Source organism: Mandrillus leucophaeus, unplaced genomic scaffold (assembly GCF_000951045.1).
Source record: "Mandrillus leucophaeus isolate KB7577 unplaced genomic scaffold, Mleu.le_1.0 Scaffold915, whole genome shotgun sequence".
NCBI lineage: Eukaryota > Metazoa > Chordata > Mammalia > Primates > Cercopithecidae > Mandrillus > Mandrillus leucophaeus.
Genome location: NW_012109975.1, coordinates 716013 through 738207, shown reverse-complemented (window position 1 = coordinate 738207; position 22195 = coordinate 716013). Strand labels below are relative to the sequence as shown.

Sequence of the window (22195 nt, the reverse complement as noted above, 5' to 3'; positions counted from 1 at the left end):
AAACAATTTTTTGCCCCCTAGTATATGTTGGACAGCATGGTTTATGATCTGAGCAGGATGCAGAAATGATCTGGTTTCTGTGAGGCTTGTAATCTGACTAGGAAAACAGGATAATAATGTAAAAAAATAGGGTGATATCATAAATCATGAACTGTGAAATGAAATGATGATTTGTAAACTTACAAAAAGAAGGGTCCTTCATGAAGACTAGCATGGTTTTTTAAAGAGGTTCTGTAGAAGAAACACTGGAGCTGATCTTTGAAGGATAAATTTAGGTAAATCATAGCAATCAAAGTGTATGTTCCAGGTAGAGGGAACTTGCAGGTAAAGGTTGGGCATTGCATATTAATGGAAAAGTGATGAAAGGGAGATGACATGATTCCATGTTATAGAGATATGGGCATTCATGATGAAATGAGGAAAACAAGTTCCATTCATTAATTTAGTATTTTTAACCAATTATTTTGTGCCAAGCAGAGATCCAAACAATGAAAAAACCCATTAATGGCCAAAGATTATACTCTTGGAGTTCGCTAACTACTTAGGGAGAAATATGTCTGTGAAATATCCACCTAGATATATGTAAAATTACAACGGTTCTAAATGCATTGAAAGATAGGTTTGTGGTTTTAGGAGGTAGCAGATAGATTTGACTTAGTCAGCAAAGGCTTCCATGAAAAAGTGACATTTATGCCAAGAGCTGTAAGAATGAGTAGATGGGGTGAGAAGAACATTACAGGCAGAGCAAAAAGCACGTACAAGACTATGAAGAAAGCAGCATGCTAGATAAACACATTTTAGGAAGGGCCTGGTGGCTGATGTGGAGACAGCAAGGGGCAACAGTGATACGAGATGAGGGTGAACAGAAGGGCAGGAGTTGGATCTGATTTTGGAATTTTATACTGAGTTCCTTAAAGGATTTTCTGTGTTGTGTGTGTGTGTACAAGTGTGACATGATCTGTTTTGAAAGGTTCATCCTGGATGTAATACACAAAACAGTTTAAATGGGGTTGGGAACATCAGGGTGAATGCAGGCAGACTATAAAGAGGCTCCTACAAATAAGGGGGGCCTGGAAAGTGGGATCCCAGAGTTTAGATGATGAGACAGACAACAAGAATCTACTAAGGTTTTTGAGTATGCTAATAAAAAAATGCTTAATAACTATTAGTCTGGCAATAGTTAGACTAATAGTTATTGTTGGAGAACAAGAAAATCAGCAAAGAAGCTATGACACTAATGCAAGAGAGAAGGGCTCAGAGCCTAGACTAGATGGCAACCAAAGGAAGGAATGGATATGGAAGACTGAATATTCTCATTTAACAACAATAGTAGCACTAATTGACATGTATTGAATACTTACAACATTCTAGACACATTAGATATTCCATTTGATTCTTACAACTACCCTCTAAGGCAAGTATTACCCCCTTTTACAAACAAGGAAATGGAGAAGGAAAGTAATTTACACAAGAAACATAGCTATTAAGTGGCAGAACCAGGGCCAGAAGCTAGGGCTGTCTTACATCAAAGGTCAGAACCTTAGAGACTACAGACTACTCAGGCATCAATGACTTAGGGGGTAAGAGAAATGAAGCAGAGCAGGTGAAGAAGCATGAGGTTTAAAGAATGAGCTGAAGGAAAACTGATGCTTTCAAGGAAACTGACCGTGGACACAGGAAGGGAGAAGGTGGTGAGTCTAATTCCAGACATGCCAGATGGCAAAGTAAATGTTCACCCAGCAGGTAGAAATATGGAGGATACAGCAGAACATCTTTAAGCAGAGTCCCCAGTGGCTGGATGAGGCCACGAGATGGTTCAGTAGTCCAATGCCAGTGTTGTGTGAGCCCTTTTTTGCCTCATGAGCATTCAGCTTATAGCTGTACCTCCTTTTTAGCATTCAAACTGTTTGAAAGAATGTGTAAGAGCCTCCTGAGCTGACATAACAGGGCCCTCCTGCTTTGAAAAGACACCTACAGTTCTAAAGAGCAAATGATTGAATATACTTTTGAACTAAACTAAGTAAATATATTAAGGAGAACAGACTGTATCATTGTTACTACCTCTCCTCGCCAAAAAACATTGATTTTTGAGCAAGTATTGAGCAATTTTATCATTTACTTGGTCAATCGAGAATATAGTACTTTTTAGGCAAAACCTAAATAGAAAAATAAAAAGAAAGAAACCATACATGTAATCTTTATTAAATTTCCTAAACTACATCTTTTTCATATGATAAAATAGGGTTATCCCTGCTGTGGAACAACTACACACAATATTGGGGAATCTAATGAACTGAGGTTGAATTCTGAAGGAAACTGAGCCAAACATAAATAAAATTAGGTGCCAGAAGTGAGAAAATTTTCAACACATTTCATCACTCTGCGCTCGCCAGTCTTCTGGTCTTACTTCCCTCAGCTTTTCCTTATCTTCTTTGACTGAACTGCACTATTATAAGATATAATATGTTGCCTAATTTTTTAAATCTTTTCTAACCTACAGCTTCTCTATATGAGTTTTTAGTAGCTTTCTATGGGACATTTTGTTAACAGAAATGTATAGTATTCCTACTTACTATTTTCTTACACATACACACACAAATGTACATTTGCATGTGGACCCACACATGCATGGCCCATCACTGGCTCCACCACACTTTCTAAGCCCCAGGAATGTACACCTCACCCTCATCCCCCTTTCTGCCAAAAGTATTCCTGTTGCTGTGGTGGTTACATTTCCAGCAAGGATTGTGTTCCTAACAGAAAATTCCAAAACTAAAAGAAGACTGGAAAACCACTGTTCTACACTGCTTACAACCAGGAGCTCATCCTCCCAGGACCTTGACTAAACACTGTAGGTGATGTCAAGGAAGAGTGAATGGTGGCTTAACCTGGCTGGGCAGGAGAGCCCTGCTATAGGAGCTTCTCAGTTTGTTCAAAACAGGTTGCTGCTGGGCACTGCTGATTCACAATGCCTCCATGGAGCCCTAATAAGAGTTGTGTAAATCTAAGTCATGATTATTATATGCATAAAGAGCCATTAATTAAAGTCTGAGGACATAAGCGATCTGCCTACTTGGAAAAGAGCTGAAAACCTGGAGTGAGGAATTAAAGAAAGTGCCAGCTGCTAAACAAAGCAAACTTGACCTTGCTGATCTGCACTGAAGCAGAGATTAGGAACTAAATAGAAATGTCGGAAAGGCCCATGCCTACAGGAAGCAATCTGGGTAATAACACAGGGAAAATGATACTGGGTTTTGTCTGGGCTTTCTTATCAAAAGCATGATCTATAGAATTACAGCATTAGTAACATCTGGGAGCTAGATAGAAATGCACAGTCTTGGGTCCAGGATACAATTGCATCTGGATAAATATTTGGCCTATTAGACAACCTGTCTTTCTAATAAAAAGTCTCAAGCCTGTTGGATATACCGTAAGTTCACAGTGGGCAGGTACTATATTTTATAGCTTTGCCACTCAAAGTGTGTCCTTGGATCAGCAGCAGCAGCAGCCATCACCTGGAAGATGATTGGAAGAGCACAATCTCCACCCTTCCCCAGACCTACTGAATCAGAATCCACACATTAACAAGATCCCCAGATGATTGATATACACAATAAAATGTGAGAAACACTGATCCTACCAGGCCACTGATTCTCACCCTTGGCTGCAAATTAGAATTACCTGGGAGAAAAAAAAAACAAAAAACAAAAAACAAAAACCTTAATCCAACTCCTAGAGAACCAACTAGCCCCTATTGTGTCTTAGTGCAAATTAGAAAAATTTCTTCTAGAGGACGCAACCCCAGTCAGTCCCTTCATCCAGGTGCTCTTGAACAGAACATAACCTGTCCAATTCTAACTGGCAGCTTTGATGGGAGAGCTGTTTTCAAAATGCTAATGCCCAATTATTGATCTAAGAGAAGCCTGGAATACACTAAAACAAACAAACAAAAACCCATAAATATTTTTATTATAAAAAATTTCAAACATTTACAAAAGTAAAGATAACAATTCAATGAATTCCACGTAACCATTACTCAGTTAAAATATGTTCAATCTTGCTTCATTTAAATCTCCCCCACTTCCCTTCCTACCCTGTCTCACTCTCAAGAATTGGAAAGCAAATCCTGTACAACATATCATACCATCCATAATATTTCAGCATGGCTCTTTAAAAAAGATGGATTTCTTTTTTAAAAAACAAAACCACAATATAATTATCTCACCTAAGAGGTTATGATTCTTGAATACTGTCATGCACAGCTTAACAACAGAAATCTGTTCTGAGAAACACATCATTAGGCAATTTCGTCACTGTGCAAACATCATAGAGTGTATTTACACAAAACTAGATAGTACGGCCTACTACACACCTAGGCTATATGCTAGCCATAGGAGCAACAGGAGCCTATTGTTCCTATGCTACAAAACTGCAGCATTTTACTGTATTAAATACTGTAGGCAACTGTAACACAATGGTAAGTATTTATGTATCTAAACATATTTGAACATAGAAAAGGTACAGTAAAATTATGTTATTATAATCTTGTGGAACCATTGTCATATATCCAATCTGTCACTGACCAAAACATCATTATGTGGTGCATGACTCTCTAACAAATATATAATCAATGTTTTAATTTTCCCAACTTTCTTGTAAATATATATTTCAAATACTTTTAGGGTTTCTATGTTTAAGTCAGGAAGAAATAATTCCATATATTGCAACTCGTTATTTTCCCTAAAATGCTTTGATCTTTACAGGCAATCCCTCTCCTCTTCTCCACACTTTTTCTCTCCCTTTTCTTTCCTTCTTCTGTCCCCCTCCCCTCTACCTGAAATTTATTTATTGAAGAAAACAGGTCACTTTTCCTATGGATTTCCTAGCTGGATTTTGCTGATTATCCCCATGATGTCATTAAACATGTTCTCTTGTCCCCTGTATTTGCTGCAAGTAGGTAGCGAGATCCGGAGCAGGGACTGACAAACTCTCCCTGTAAAGGATCAGACAGTAAGTATTTTTGGCGCTCCAGGCCATATGGTCTCTGTAACTGCTATTCAACTTTGTCTGTAAACAAAAGCAGCCATAGACAGTATTAAGTGAACCTCCATGGTTGTGTTCTAACAACATTTTATTTACAAACACAGGCATCAGAAATGATTGGCCTGAGGGCTGTAATTTGCTGACTTCTAATTTATGAGCTTATTCAGATGTTGATTCAAGCTTTTAGCAAGAATATTTCATAGACAGTGCTGCACACCCTCATCAGGTGGCATATAATGCCTGATTGCCCTTCTCGTGATGTTGACCCCCATTGGTGATCATATCTAGGTGCTATCATTTCAATAGGGACTGCAAAATGGGAATATTCTTTATCCCTTTGGCACTTATTAGCTTGAGTACTTCTATAATAAGAAACTTTCCCTCTCAATGATTTTGTTAACATGGGATATAATTCATAAAGGAAAGGCAGAATAAAAGCTTTCTTCTTTCATATGTAAACAATTTTCAATATATTAAGTTGGTTACTTAGCATCTTCCAAAGGTAACCAATGAGGGATTCTTTTTTTCTTTTTTGGTATTATGAACTCTTGGGTTTAAACCTTATTAAATGCTTTCAATCCACTGTGGTTATTATTCTTACTGATGTTCCAATTATCCCATAGATAGCCAGTGGGAGCCTCTTCAATTTGACTCCTGAGAACTTTTGATATTCCCTCAGTAGTCCTTGATACCATCCTTCCTATGCTATCTGTACGTCCAAATATTCCAGTCTAATCTTGTACAGTTCCTGCTCTAGACCAAAATCAGCTATATCCCCAAGGAGTCATGGGTGGAGGAGCTCATTGCTACTTGATTAGTTTCTAGACTATTTCAATGAAAATATTAGGAAATGTGTATATTTTTAATAGATGAGATTTCTCATGAACCCATATTCATTCATACTGATACTTCCAATTCCAATTTAAACGAATCTCTTCTATCTTGTTTCTGTTTCGCCTTTCCTCCATGCTGAAAATCCTAGTTCCCAAAGATACCTATACGATTAGTTGGTTGCTTTATTCCCCTCGCAATTCTAGCCAAGACTGAGCAGACTGGATTGAAGACCAGCTTAGGTGAGGCATAAATAAAGAGCTTAATTTCTTAGAAAAGGACTTTTGCACTTTTTGAATCTTCTGTATCCTTCTGGGTCTTAGGCTATTAATAAGTAGGCACAATCATCCCATAATGGCTCCTTCAAACTAGGGACACAGGGCCTGTGGATTTCAGAAGTTTCAGTGAGAAAGGTGGAAATCAAGTGCATTTATGGGCTGTCACCACCTACTGCTCCTATGGCCCTGGTATGGGGTGACTGTGTCAGTCAAAGGCTAATTGGCCACTCCTCTATGGTTATACAGGAAACGAAAAATGCATTTATGAACAAAAGTTGTTGCTATCAAAAGATTACACCAGAAAGGGGGTAAAAATGGAGGTCACAAACTCTTCTCATTTAAGTTTAGATGAGGGCAGGAAAGCCACATATATGAATATATTTTATCAGTATACCAATAAAGAATAGAACAACTATGTAAGATATTATACAGAATATATATTAATGTATTATATATCCTATCTCCAATTATTAAACATTAAGTACCTACCACATGCCAGGCACTGTGCAAGACTCTGGGGAATCAAAGATAAATAAGACACACTCACTAACTTTGGGGGAAACAGAAATGTAAGGTAGATAAAAAGCTATTTAAAACACAATAATACCGGTGAAAAAGTGGATTTCACTCATAAAGGTAAGATTAATTCTGGACAGGGAAAATTAAGAAAGGTTTTTTTGTCAGAGCTATTTTTTTTCAGTTTGGTGGCAAAGAATAGGAAGTGTTTTAATATCCCAAGCTGGAGATTTCTTTAGCACACAGGAGGCCTGCCTCTCTGACTAGGAGGATACACCCCCATGAAGTTATTATCCAACTTCATGGGGAGATGGCGCAAGCCTGAAGCTGCCTGTAGAGGAATGGAACCACACCTCTGTTGATCATGAGCTGAGCCTGGGAGCAGAATGTTCTCCTTCCCCAATTTTAAAGCCCTAAAACAATATATAGGGCCTTTCCCTACCTAAAGGTCCATACTGGATGTCCCATAGACCACCATGAGCTTGTAATATCAGAGAAGAGAACCATGGCAGTCTTTATAGGAAAGTATAATCTGCCTCTTAAACAAGTTAATAATAAGGATGAGTCTATTCCTGAGGGTTCTCTCACCCATGCATCCCAAACATCCACTACCACCCCATCAATTCCTGTTTTAATTTTCCCAGACGAGGTGTATCAGAAGGTAAATGCCCTAATGAGAGATGTTGCCACAATATACAGGAAGGAAGACAAGGAGTGGGTGGGGGAATTTAACAAACAAACAAACAAAATCTTCTCTATGAGGAGAGGAAAGAAAGTGAGGAAGAGATGCAAAACCAAAAACATAAGTAATAAAAGAGAAAATAAAAGAGAAGCACTGACGGAAAATCACTCAGTGGGAGTTGAAGCCACCTTTATGTCTCAGACGGTTTGCAGCAGATGCTTTCATCTCATAAAACTAGGATTTCTGTTAAAATAAGTCTATGCACAAACCAGATTATTCTGACCTTAATAAGAATAAAAAATAAGAATAAGGGTTATATGACCTTAATAAGAATAAAAAACCAAGCAACATGTTATCTTTTCATGGGAGATTTAAGCTTTTGTCTTCTAAAAATGTATTTATTATGATACAATATAGAAATATCATAAGATAAATATCTGAAGCCTCTTCTACGGCTTTGATCTCCGTTAGCTTTGTTTCTTGGCCCTATTTGCCAACACAACCCAGGAAAGAAAACTTGCTTTCTAATCTCTGATGGAGCAGGGTTTATGTTTTGTTTACCTGCAGCTGTGTCTTTCTCCCCCATCTGTTTTTGGTGTATGTGCAGATACCAGTGATGTGAGACAACAAAGCTAAAGCATGTTGTTTGCATTTCTTATCAAAGAGCCTATCATATTTTCTAAATAATGAGTAAGTTTATGCTTAAGCTTTGATGCATTAAGGGAAAGTGAAACCTTAAAGGAAAAGTTCACCGGCAGCATGACTATGCTAACCATTTAAAAATATGATGAAACTCTTTAAAAAACATGAAATTGGAGTGGTACTGATTGTCTTCACGTAGGTGGGCCTGAATTGCTTGTACCTTGGGCCTTTCAGGGGAGCTTATGGCCACTTCCAGGGGCTGCACTGAAAGGGCTACCAACTAGGACAAAGGGATTTTCCAATATCAAGTTTTGTTAACCAGAGGTAAACTATTTTCTTTCTGCCCAGTTGATTTAGTCTTTTTGTAGTTTAGTTTCTATATGTATGGATAGAAATGTCTGCTAGTATCTAAGGTCTAGAAGATTGTAGAATATCTAAGATGGGAAAGAACCTTAGAAATAGTTCAGTCAGCTTTCATAGATAATAAAAATCAATGGACCCAGATGGTTAAATGACTTTTTCAGAGTGACATATCTCAATGTTGGAACTTATTGAAGATTATTCTAATCAAATATCAGAATGTAATCCTCTAGAAGAGGCTAAAATATACACATTTCAAATTAAATATTACTTTTTGTTAGGAACACATACAAAAATACTGAAAAAGTATTTTTATTTATTATCAAAAAATAAGGGCCACAGAAATAGTGAAAATCAGAAGCAAAGACATATCCTCAATTTAGTATCCAAAGCAACAATAAGAAACTTTAATAGAGGATAGAGCTTAAAGTACGAAGTAAAGGAGGTATAAAATGTACCTCTTATGATGTGGTTTTTTCAGCAAAAGAATTCCTATATATACAATACCATACCTTTTTAATTTCAGATTTCAAACGACAAGGGTTACTCTGCTGGCTGAAGAGGGATTTCTTGAATCTCTCTATAACCCTTCTTTTCAAATTGTGGTGCAAAGCTGGAGGGAGCTGCATAAAATAAGAAAACAATCATTATAAACAAATTGTTAACACTACACAGCTGACTGAAAAAGCATTCACTGAGGGCCCATGTAACAATATTCATTCAATAGGACTACATAAGAATTTAAATTTTACAGCAAATAGCGTGACTAGATGCTATAATTTCTTACCCTGCAATTCAGAAGGAATATATTATTTTGCTCTTTTTCAAATGGCTGCTTCCATTTATCTTATTGTTTCTTCACTGATTGATATTATTGTTCATATAACAAATTATTTGTTAATTGCACACGTATATTGAATTTTGTGAAGAACAGCCTTGACACAGAATGATGCACTTTTATCAGATGTTTAGGTGCTTATAATATGGCCAGAACCATGCCACACACTGTAGCCGTGGTACTACAGGATCTGACACTTTGGACCAGGAAACACACATCTGCATCAGTAGTATATACAGTCAGATGCCTGTCTGGGAGTGCTCCTGAAAATTCAGCTGCAGAGAGCTCAGATTTAGGTACCAATCATTCCAGAAGAAAGAGAGGATAGATTAGTATATATTAAGACCAGACCAAGATGAGTTACATTTAGTAAGTGAGTAGTAGAAAGTCATGGTAGGACCCTAGAAAACATGGTAACCAAAAAAATGGGGATTAAAAAAATGATTTGTCATGCTTTGTAGGTTGGATCTCTATAAGAAAATCAGAAGTCCTGGAAAGCACAGAAAGATGAAGTGACATTCAGAAGAAGGATAATAGAAAAGAAATTGGGTCAGGATTAAAAGGGTCTCAGAGTGGAAATAATATTTGGTTTTATTTAAATTATGGAGAGCACTTGAAGGGAGAGAAAGAGGAACCAGTCAGAATAAAGATGGCTAAGTGGAAAGGAAAATGTGATAGTAAGAGATCTCAGTATTAAACAAGAATAGAATTCAAAGCTCAGATCAAAAGAAAGAAGAATGTATCAGAAATAATTATTAGCTTTTCTAGGTTCCCTTACAGGTTTAGTTGGTACCATGTGACTACTTTTGGCCAATAAAAATGATGTGTGTCACTCTGAGGATAAGGCAATTCAAAGTCAGTATGTTTTCTCCACCTCTGTCCTCCCTATGGCAAGGAGCTTGGCATTACCATCCTATTCTGACCACGCAGCCACAAGAAGGAACAGGGCCACCTGAACAGCCCAACTGGAACTGAGTAAGAAATAAACCTCTATTGTGTCAAGTCAAGGAATTTCAGGGTGTAACTGTTCTTGCAGCTTAACTTACCTTATCCTATTTACTCAAGTTTTGTGAGACAGGAGGACATATAAAAGATAATGGCAGAGCAAAGAATAGGGCCTACAGGGAGAGGCTCACAACACTGATTGCACGACCAAATAGAAACTTTTCAACATCCCAAACACAGTAGAATGTAGGGCCCATGAGGAAGTACTGTAATTATGTAAAACAGGAAAATAATTCAGTTGAAAATGTTTTAAAAATATTTCTTTGGCCGGGTGCAGTGGCTCACGCCTGTAATCCCAGCACTTTGGGAGGCCGAGGCAGGCTGATCACCTGATATAAGGAGTTCGAGACTAGCCTGACCAACATGGAGAAACCCCATCTCTATTAAAAATACAAAATTAGCCAGGCATGGTGGTGCACGCCTGTAATCCCAGCTACTCGGCAGGCTGAGGCAGGAGAGTCGCTTGAACCCGGGAGGCGGGGGTTGTGATGAGCCAAGATCATGCCATTGCACTCCAGCCTGGGCAATGAGAGAGAAATTCCATCTCAAAAAACAAAAAATGTATCTTTGATCCTAATGTTTGAGTCCAAATAAGTTTAATTAGTGAAGAAATAAGACTCTTCTGGAGATACTGAAGCACTTCAGTGTACTTTGAAATGTTTTGTAGGTTGGCAGCACTGACCTCTTTTCATGTCAATATTATAGCTTCCTTTTGCCTTAATCCAGATGGGATCCCTCCCTCTACTCCCAGCAAATAGTCATAATTGTTATTGTCCTTTCACATGAAATGAAAGGAGGAAATTTAAAAAATGTGGTAGAGAGAGAAAGAAGAGAGAGGAAGGAGGGTGCAGGGAGAGAAAGATTTCTCAGCATTAAGGAGCAAATAGAAGAAAGATGAGAAGGAAAATGAGTATAAATGATATATATGTGTGAGAGAGAATCGCAAAAGAGAAATGAATTTAACTTAGAATAGAAACAAACATGAAGGTGAGGAGCATGTGCATGTATGTTCCTAGCAGGAAGATGGGATGGAGTGATGAGGGGACCAGAAAGTACCTGGACAGAGCACAGGTTTAATACCCTTTTGTAATGCACCAAAAGTTGCCACTTCCCCAAACCAAACACCAGAGAGCAGTGTTGGCCCAGAACCCTCTGGTTGCTGCCCAGCTGACTGCAAGGGGCTGTCAAACAGAAAGGCAGCCAGCCTTCCCTGCTATGACTAACTTCTGAAAGTCTGAAACACCAGTGGGATGATAGCTTCCTTCAAAGGGGACTTAACCCACTACTGGAAGCTATGAGTATCAGATGATTAATTCAGGTACTCTGAGAATTTTTGCGATTTATTTAACTTGAGAAGCCTCTAGTTAACTCACGATTGTTTTTATTGTTTTTACTGCTCCTGCTGGCCTGAAGTAAGCCTCAAAAACTCATTTGAGTAAGTTAACATTCAGTCAGCTTAAGCTGCATATATATTAGAAAGTGATTGATCTTACTGGAATAATTATCACAATGGAGAGCAACCCATCTTTAAAGCTTTCATGCAAGAATTTAAAATTTTACACAAAATAATGACTCATGCATAGCTTAATTGCAGGTGATATAAACATAATAATATACAAGGACTATAATACTAAGAATAGAATATTAATATCTATGATTCATTTGAGCCAGACACTATGACTACTCATTTATGTGCAGTCTCACTTTTTTCTTCACAAAAAACTTAAAAAGCAAGTACTATTTTATAGGTGAGGAAGTCAGAGCTTAAAGACATTATGTAACATGCGAGAATACTTTCTGAGCAGTGCCTTCTAGCACAGCCATTATACTAGAACAGATGCCACCACAACTAGCATTACTGTAGGACAGCACTTTATAGTTTAGAAACATTTTCAGCCAGGCACAGTGGTTCATGCCTGTATTCCCAGCACTTTGGGAGGCAAAGGTGGGAGGAACGCTTGAGCCCAGGAGAGTTCAAGACCAGCCTTAAGCAATATGGCAAGATCTATCTCCAATAAAGAAACAAATAAACAAATACTTTTACATACTTTATTTCATTTGAGGCAAATAGTCTCATAAACTCCCCCATCTTACAAATGAAGAAACTGATTCTTAAAAAGCTAATTACTTCCTCAAAGTCACACACCTAAAAGCTTGGGTTTTGTTTGCTTGTTTTTACTGCACTACACAAAGTAACAAAATAATGAAAACCGATCTGCATGTTTTATACTAGGTTTTCTCAAACTTGTATAATACTAATATTGGAATAGAATATATAGATTTATATATGTTGAAGAATATATGGATTCTTTTAAAGAAATTTCTATATTCTCCAGTATCTCCAAGAATACATCAGAAGACTATCCATTGCTCACAGGACTCCATTTGATACTTAAGTTACTATCTAATTCTATTTTTTAAAAAGTTATTTTGACATTACTGCTTAAGAAGATATTTCCCTAAATGCTAAAACAGAATGTTCAAAGACTGTCATTAAACTAAATACACAAAACATAACACTTCTCTTAGAATTTACAAAACCTGAAAATGGGAGTCAATTTAAGAAATACAACTTTGCCCTAAATATCTCATTCTGTTAAATCTTGGTCACCCTTGCCATTAGTACAGGAGATCCAGATGAGCAGGTGTGGGTGGTTCTAGTCTTATCCATCACTACTGCTGAAAAAACATGGAACGTTTCACCAATGACAGTCAGTAGCATAATTTTCATTGGAGGACAACACATTGCTATTCCGAACCACATTTTTTTCCATTGGCAATAACTGTGGTTGTGAAGATGGGCAATCCAAAGGCGCTTCAGATAAATGGCTTGCCTGTTCTCTAGGAGACCAATGTTTTTTTTTTTTTTTTTTTTTTTTTTTTGAGATGGAGTCTCACTTTGTCACCCAGGCTGGAGTGCAGTGGCACCATCTCGGCTCACTGCAAGCTCCGCTTTCCAGGTTCACGCCATTCTCCTGCCTCAGCCTCCCGAGTAGCTGGGACTACAGGCGCCCACTGCCACACTCGGCTAATTTTTTGTATTTTTAGTAGAGATGGGGTTTCACCATGTTAGCCAGGATGGTCTCAATCTCCTGACCTTGTGATCCACCCGCCTCAGCCTCCCAAAGTGCTGGGATCACAGGTGTGAGCCACTGCGCCCAGTCCCAATGTTTATTTTTTAAAAGATGCTATATATCCTGATTTTCAAAGCATCTATTTAACAAAACAATCTAAATATTAAGTATAAAGTTAAATCCAGTGCTTCTTTGGGCTGTGCAGGTATCTCCTAAGCAATAACACATAAAGACTCACACTAAAAGGTAACATATGTACTTTAGTCACCTTATATGCCCAAAGGTAGATTTGGGGTTCCAGCAATAGAAATAAACCACTGATTTCATTCTTAGCTTGCTGGTCTTAAGATTACCATTTCAGTTTTGATAAAAACAGAGGTCAAGTCAGTAAGAAAGCAAGGTAAGGATTTTAATATCCTGCCTTATAAAATAGTTGCTTTTAGATGATTTTCACTGATCTGTTTCCATGGAAACGAGACAGAAAAGGCCACCACCAACCAAAAGTAAGAAGTTTTCCTTGTAAGTTCATCTGCTGGTTGTCAGGAGATATGGTTGTCAGGAGATATGCGGCCCCTCAGTTCAGGGCAGCCACCAAGTATAAGTCTGGGAGAGTTTGACTAGTAAATAAATACATTAAAAAATTGTCTTTTTGTTTGTTTTTCCAATTCATTCTTACTTTCAGTCTTTCTTTGCAATTAGCAGAGTTACAAAACTCATCTTGGTCTTTAACCTGTAGCAAATACACTAGTATAATATTTGCGGGTATTTTTCTTTTTTATTTGAAAGTCATTGACTTTGCCTAGCACTGTAAGTTAAAGTTCCTCAAAGAGGAATCATTCCCGACTATGTGCAACGTCACAAACTTCAGAGTATTCTGGAAATACATTTTAAAAATCACAATAGTTATATTTGAACTTGTAGCAAGGAATGCCATTCTGCCAAAAAATATGAAATCATTTGTTACACTGGCGGTTCAAGAGCATAATAATAAGATATTTATAATAGTTTTATTCTTGCTTTAAACTACTTTGAAATCCAACAAGAAAATGGCAAATATAAAAAAGTTTTTTATTACATAAAAATTAGCAAGACAGGCATGTGAAAATTATATTTAAATTTCAAAGGATATTTCTCTCAATTTAATAGTTAATAGTTAAGAGAACTAAAAAGCTATTTAAAGCTATTTCCATAACACTAAAGTTAAGAATGCTTTTTCCATATTTCTATATCAGTATTTAAATGGACGTGCATCAATATAATCACTTTACTCAATATAGATATGGCAGATTATATTTTGATGTATTAATCAAGCTTCCCCCAATATTTCCCTGTACACCCTCACCCTCTTTTATGTAATTAGTTAGACAATTCTGTCATTGCCTAAGAGAAAGCTTGACAGCAGAAAATAGAAAAGTAATCAGTTTTAGACTACTGCATCTCAAAAAGGCAGCCATCGGGAAACAGAAAAGAGCACCAGAGTTTGGACAAAACTTGACAGATAAGACCCAGGCTTCTCAGCCCCAGGCTTAAAGACTACCCAGGCTAAAGGGAAAGCAATGAGAACTCAGAGGTACGGAGACACCAAAGAAGGCAGTTCCTTGTCTAGCCCCCTAGGTTAAGTGTGCCAGTAAGCAGCCTGTCAGCTTATCCAGGCTGTGATACTGGAACATTTCTCCCTTGCCATCTGGCAGGATGCTAAGCTGTATCAGAAGAGAGCCCTGGAGGGACGCTGGAGGAGGATGGATCTTGTTTCCTGGCTCCAGTGATGCTCCTGCGTTGCCTTGCTGCGGCAGCTCATAGTAAACAGCACAGGTAGGACCTCGAGAGGTTGGTGCTAACCCCCAGTCAGATCCAGTGGTATCAACTCTGCAGGTAGCTCCGCAGAGAATTCCACGGAGCAACATCTAACTCGGGGTGGCCTCCCCTGGTCCCATGGAGGGTGCTACCCAGCACAACACCCTCAAGTGCTGATTCCCAGCAAGTTCCTGGGCATAGTACCTCACTGTGGAGGGCTTGCCCAGGTCCCCCAGAGGGACACTTCGCTTCAAGTTTCTCCAGCATAGCACCTTACTAATTTTTCTGATCTTTGCAGGAAGGTCAGGACTTCGACCCAGCGTGGGAGTGCCCACTTCTATATTCGTTCCTTTCTTGGGTGCTCTGCCTCAGCCCTAGAAGTTGTGACTTCTTGATGTGCTCTTCCTACATTCTTTAGATTTCTCTTCCCCTCCCTAGTAGATAATACTCATCATAGTCAATAATTCTTTATATTAAACCTTCCCTGTTGAAATTATGGTATGGTCTCTGACTAGACCCTCACTGATACAGATACAGGTTTTAGGAATGTCCCAGAAGAGCCCATACAGATAGGATTTGGGAATTGGTTTGATTGTGCTCTTGGAACTGAGTCCAGTGCTGAGTTTTGTTTGTTCCTTTGCTTGTTGCCAATAGGACATGGGATGCTAGTAATCCATGGCATGCAGTTGCATCACAATTAATCAGGTTATCATCCTGATGAAGTGCCAACTGAAGCAGGTGCCTTGGAAGCCCAAATAGCTTCTGTTCTTGACTGGCACACAGTAATGAAGAACACAAGGACTATGGCACAGAATGGATCTTCTGAATGCACTGGAGCACTTACAGAAAGAAAATGACAAGCTTGGGTCCTTTACAGCTCAGTTCAAGTCATGGTCTGAGACATGGAAAGATCCCATGATAGCCCTAAAAGAATCCATTGCTTTGTTCTGCTACGGTGCTGATATGGCTGATAATTGAAACTTAATTGAGCAGCTTACCAAATTACAAGGTCGGATGAAGTCACATGTTATCAAATTTCTCATGTGAAAGTTAGAAAAAAAAGAATTCTAAAACTTGGAATAGAAGTGTCTTGTTGAGACCACCCAAGTAAAACTAACAATCCTGAAACCAAGGTCACTATGAGCAGCCTTCATAGCAATTAAAAATAGCTTTCCTTTCTCGGTCTGAGAAGATGAGCCTTTCTTTGCTTGAAAACCCTATGATAACCTAATGTAGGACAAACGTCTTTAAAAGGGATGTTCATTTCCTCATGAGACCCAACACAATGAGGATCAAATCCAAAACTAGGGTCCTATTTCAATATGATCCAGGGGAATTAGTATAAACTGTGACCCAGTAGGAAATAGGAAAAGAATTACAAGATTTTGCTATTACATTTCAGCAGTAACCCAGAGAACATGTGCAGGAGTGGATTCTAAGAAGGATAGGCCAGGAAGGGTAAAACTTATAGCACTACATCAGGCTGAATTCATTGATATGGGTGCACGTACTAGAGATTCCAGATTTCACATGTTAGTTCATGCAGCTGGAGGTAGTTTAACTGGTTGTTTGACTAAAACTTGTACTTAACCATGGTCTGTGTTTGATGAGGGTAAAATGTCAGAGCATCTCTGGCATGTGGACGGGGGAATTCAAAGGCTCAGAGAGATGGGCTCATTGGGGTACATTTACCATGTGTGACTTGCACACCCACTCCCCAACCATATTCAGCAAGAACATCCAGAAGCCACTCCTTTCACTGAGGCATTGAGAAATACATTGGAGAGGAGGGCACTAGCATCCTTGATAAGCCCTGTGGTTGCTCTCCTTTGGAGGCCAGGTGTGACACCAAACGATACATGATTTCAATGTATCCAGTTAGGGGCCAACTGACAGCACTTGACCACCAAGAGCAAACTGAGAACATCTTTCATAAAGGGAAGCGGGGAGGTACTATTATTTAGAATGCTTAGCCAGCAGAGATCTTTAGTGGTGTTAGTTGACTAGGGTGTTCCTGGAAAAGAAACAGATGGTCTGCCTATTAAAGTATTCCTTGATCAGTTTAACAGAAAAGAATATCTAGGTGTGGTAGACAGAAACTTGCCGTAAGTTGCCATTGCTACAGTGGAGAGTTACAGCCTCTCACACAGTTTCCAGATGCAAGTCAATTCAAAGACTCAAAGCCCCTTGATTAAGTGGAAAGCTGGGACCCCTTGAGGAAGGGCCCTGAAACATTACTACAAGTGCACACTGTAAATCTTCCTCCAAAGGAGAATTGCAGCCATTTACTAGAGTGACTGTTTACTGGGGAAAAGGAAATACACAGGCTTTCAGCGAATACTAGACACTGGTTGCAAATTGACATCAAGATTCCTAGAGTCTTACAATATTACTGTGGTACACCATTTTTAATGATTTTTTTGCTTTGGGATGTTTTGGGTAGGGATGGGGGTTAGTTAAATGGATTATGAGCCCAATGGGCCCAGTTGGTCTGTTTAACTTGTGGTATTTCTCTTCAGTATCTGCATATTTAGTTGGAATTGCCACAACTGGCAGCTGACAGCATGCTCCATTGGTTCTTTGAATCTAGAGCATGACAATGTTTATGTTTTGCTCGTGGATGTATCTCAAGTCCCTAGAATAGCATCTGGCACATAGTAGGCACCTAATAATTATATGTCAAGTGAGTGAATGAATGAATAAACCACAAAAGATATACAATTTTAGACTTCAAAATAATGTTGGCTTTCATGTCTAAAAGTCTTCTGCACTTCTTTGTCTAAAAAATATTTTTTATTAACCATATATAACAGAGCCTTCAAGTTGCTTATTTCTAGACATATTTCTGTCAATAATTAATAGCCATTTTTAGCATTATTTTCTCAGTGCTAGAAGTCACTGAGATTTACAAATAGAAAGTTTTAACAACTCTGGATTTTGTGTGGTTTTGACTTTCACTCTCTGAAAGGTCCTACTTTCAACCTAGCATCCTCAGAATTAATGGATGGGCACAATTTTCCTTTTTCTTTCCTACAGTAAAGCTGCTTACAAGCAAAGAATCCTAACTCTGTCTCCACTTTCACCCCTGCAGAAGGGCCATTTGTGTTGAAGTTTGGTTTTGGTTGGGCACTAACAGTAAGAGAGGATGTTAGGAATCATAGGAAAAATCCTATATATTTGCTCTTTTACCCTACTACCTTCCCAGCTCTGCTGCTAAACTAGTGTCCCCACATGTATGTAGTTGGGGAGGATAAGAACAAGTACTCAACTTAAAGTCCTATAAAATAGTTCTTCAGCAATATTAGCACCAAACTTGCATTTAAGATGAAAAAGAAATAAAAAGCTAGAACACTGACCTGTGTGATATAGATTATTTTGTGCAGCTGAATTAATATCTGCTGAATAGGATCACTGATCTGACGTACTTTCCTCTGGGACACAGCAATTCCTGCTGATGCTGTGGGTGATAAATTTTGTAGTTAGTCAAGTTCTCTTTCAAATGTTATATTAATGAAAAAATTAAGTAAAATTCTAACAATAATTTTAAAGTAAAGACTTCCCCTTATCAGTGAGACAATATGCAGAGACCCTGTAGTACTTCAATATTTTATGACATGGAATAAACAATATCTTCCTTTTACTTCTCAGACTTCTAAGTAACACAATGATATTACCTGTAATAACATCTGAAAGACTGCTTAGCGCTTGGACATTTTGCTGGCATTACAGCAGGCTGCCATCAGGAGTCAGCAGTGCCTTAGATACAGTGGCCACTGAAAAGCCAGGCTTCAGACATGTATAGTTAAGAGGCTATCATGCTTTTAAATTTTAAATTCATTATGCCCTCCATGATATATTTTAAGACTAATTTTATCAAAACTATGAAATCTATACACTGAATAGACATTCTTACAGAGCAAAAAAAGAAAATTTCTTTTAGGTAGAATTAAATAACTTTCAAACCTGTGATTATTACAAATTATAATTTTCACCTAGATTTCTCTCCAAGTCTAAGGGGGGCATATTTATAATCTATCCTGAATTCTCATCATACAGCCACACCACCTTCACAGTTTTCAGACTAATTTGGCGTCAAATTGTATGTGAGCTGCTTTTCCAGCGTCCTCTGTCATAGCCACAAACAGTCTGTTTTTAACCTGAGGACTATACAACTATTTAAAGGAAAGGCTTTTGTCTCCAGATTACCTACAAGGCCACCTCTGCCTCTTTTCACTCACAGAACCACACTGGATAAAACAAAAAGAGACTTCAGATACGTGATGTGTATTGTCTTCCTTCCCTTCTCTTCCTTCTCTTTCTCTTTCCCTTCCTCCCCTTAACCGAGAATGTGCTTTCTGCAATAAAACTTTTCTTGCCAATTTCCTTTAAAAAAAAAAAAAAAGTTGAAAGTTCCAAAGACCCTCTTTTCTTCCCTTCACACATTGAGCCACTATGAAGTTAAACATGAAGATAGTCATTGCTTTAACAGCTAAGCATTTTTAAAAATGCTTCTTTTATAAGCACTTTCTGAGAAAGCTTGCATATTTTACCATAAATATTTTGTTTTCAAGACATTTAAAGAGAACGTTCAATGTAGTCATTTAAAAGAGTCAACTTGTTTTATTATAAGCATATGAAAATGTATAAAGACATAAAATGCAAAAAAGAATAAAATATAAACATTCAAAGAAATACTGCTTTCTTTACAGATATCTTTACTGAGTTAGTTTATAATTTAGCACAAGAAATAATCTAGTTCTAGCTCATCTCCAATTAATACCTTGTTTAAATGTTTGAAATTTAAAGAGTCTATATCCCATGGACACAATGTTTACTCCTTTTAATATCAATTATTTGATTATTAATATGAGGTTTAATAAATACCCTTGGGATAAAAATATAAAGAGGCAAATAGAAAGAGTTAATGTAGCTCTAAAATAGAAAACAGAGAGCTGGATTGTCTGCTCCATCTTGTGGAGATGGTCAAGTGTACACATGCCATATTTTCTACAGTGGTGCTTCTTGGAGAAATAATTCTTAAAATATAACTGTTTGTCTAGACCCAAACCAAATAGTAGACACTGTGTAACATGACCAAGTTGATGTTGCTACAGAAAAATTAACTTTGCATTTTCTGAAAATGGAGAGCTTGGTTTTTTTAAATCATTTTTATACAAACTACTTTATGTTTTTGATTTCTAGATGTAACATTCATAGGTAATGAGCTAAAATCTCACAGCATGGCAGAGAGTTCTTAGGTCTGTGACGACATTTTGAATGGGATATCACATAGGTTTGACTCTACCTTGCCACAAGAATGTGCCCATCTGTGGCCCTAAATACAAAAACAAAGAGTTAGCTAGAATGTCTGCCTTCTGAATTAATCAACTATCCAATTTTTTTAACTTAAAAATTATTTTTCTTGAGACCTTTTGACCACTACCTTCACAATCTCAAAACATCCTTGACTTTTGGAAATACTTTTGATTACTTAGTTATTAAAAAATAAAGTTAAAAATATTTAATTACACATGCCTCTATAAAAACAAGCAAGCAAGCAAACAAAAATGTTAGTATTACAAATGACAAATGAGATTCAAGGCTCCTAGGAGCCACCATCCATCACAGCCACCTCCCCAGAAATAACTTGTGATATCAGAGTGCTGTGTTGACTTCCACTCACTTTTCTATCCATTTACATACATAAATGTATACTTCAAAATGGTACTTTTCAAACCATACTTGAGTCCTGAAGCCAATGTTAATGAGTCATGATCAGCATTTTGAAAACTGATATCAAATGAATTGGAACTAGATTTTAAAATTTCAGAGTACATTGGAAGGGTCCACTCAGTCAAGATGTAAAACGTGTTTTCTATTGATAGTCATTTCCATGCATTTGAAAGCCACTATTATGGAAAATCTACAGTAGTCTGTCCGTTCTCCCTTCCTCCTTTCCTCTCTTTCTCCCTTGCACTCTTCCTCCCTTCTTTCCTCCCTCCTTCCTTCCCTTCCTTTGTAAACAAATGGTGACACATCACATCACATAAACTGTTGTACAATTTGTTTTTTTCACTTTTTTCACAGTCTATCATGGAGATTGTTTATTATCAACATGTGCTGTTCTAGCCCATTCTCTGTACCACTGAAGACCACTATGTGTCCTGGATGCACTGTAGTTTACATAGCCACTTCTGTCTTAGTGGACACTTAGTTTGCTTTCACTTTCTCATGATAATAAGTGATGCTGCAGTGAATATACACCGGCATGCCTCACTGTGCATAAGTACAAGAGTTCTTTTAGGGTAGACACAGTGAAGTAAAATAGCTGGACCCGAGGATACATTGTAACAAATACATTTTTAGGTGGCTGAGTCAATTTACACTCTGATCAGAAAAGAATCCATTTTTCTACACCTCAGTCAACATTATATATTATCAAACTTTTCCGCTGTGCCAATCTGATTGTTTTTTGTATTTATCTAAATGCTAGTGTGGTTGCTGTACTTCTTTGGTAAATTTCTTGCTTGTATCCATAGTTCTTTGTTCTTACTGATTTGTAAATGCTCTTTAGATATTCTGAATACTCATCCTTTTATTGAATTTTTTAAAAATTGAGACAGGGTCTCACTCTGTCACTCAGGCTGGAGTGCAGTGGCATGATCACAGTTCACTGCAGCCTCTGCCTCCTGGGCTCAAGCAGTCCTCCTGCCTCAGCCTCCCAAGTAGCTAGGACCACAGGCATGCACCACCATACTCGGCTTTTATATTCTTAGTAGAGACAGGGTTTTACCACATTGGACAAGCTCGTCTCGAACTAGGGTTTTACCACATTGGATAGGTTCATCTCGAACTCCTGGCCTCAAGTGATCCACCCACCTCGGCCTCCCAAAGTGTATTTTTATTCTTCATTTAAAGGTTATTAACCGCCAAGCATTTGGCAAGTATTAGCCATATCATTTTATCTAGCTTTAAAAACATTCTCTCTCAGTAAATCTTTTAGATTAGCCCACTGAAAATACTATACTTCCTAACTGTTCACCAAAAAAAAAAAGCAGCATATATTTATATTACTAATTTTCTACTGAGAATATTTGTATTAAAACAATTTTTTATTAAAAAGACATCTATG

The 22195-nt window shown here is 37.8% G+C and overlaps 1 protein-coding gene across 4 annotated transcripts in view; it reads right to left on the bottom strand.

Moving 5' to 3' along the window:
* Positions 1 to 22195, bottom strand: part of NEK10 (NIMA-related kinase 10) — a 281170-nt gene that overhangs the window by 12264 nt on the left and 246711 nt on the right. For 3 of the 4 annotated variants that reach the window (XM_011969857.1, XM_011969858.1, XM_011969860.1), the window contains 3 exons: positions 20369 to 20398; positions 18420 to 18520; positions 8865 to 8975 (listed from right to left, as the gene is read on the bottom strand). In XM_011969857.1, the coding sequence (XP_011825247.1) occupies positions 8865 to 8975; positions 18420 to 18520; positions 20369 to 20398 (242 nt within the window). The remainder of the gene's footprint in view (positions 1 to 8864; positions 8976 to 18419; positions 18521 to 20368; positions 20399 to 22195) is intronic. The other variant, XM_011969861.1, reaches the window with a different exon arrangement.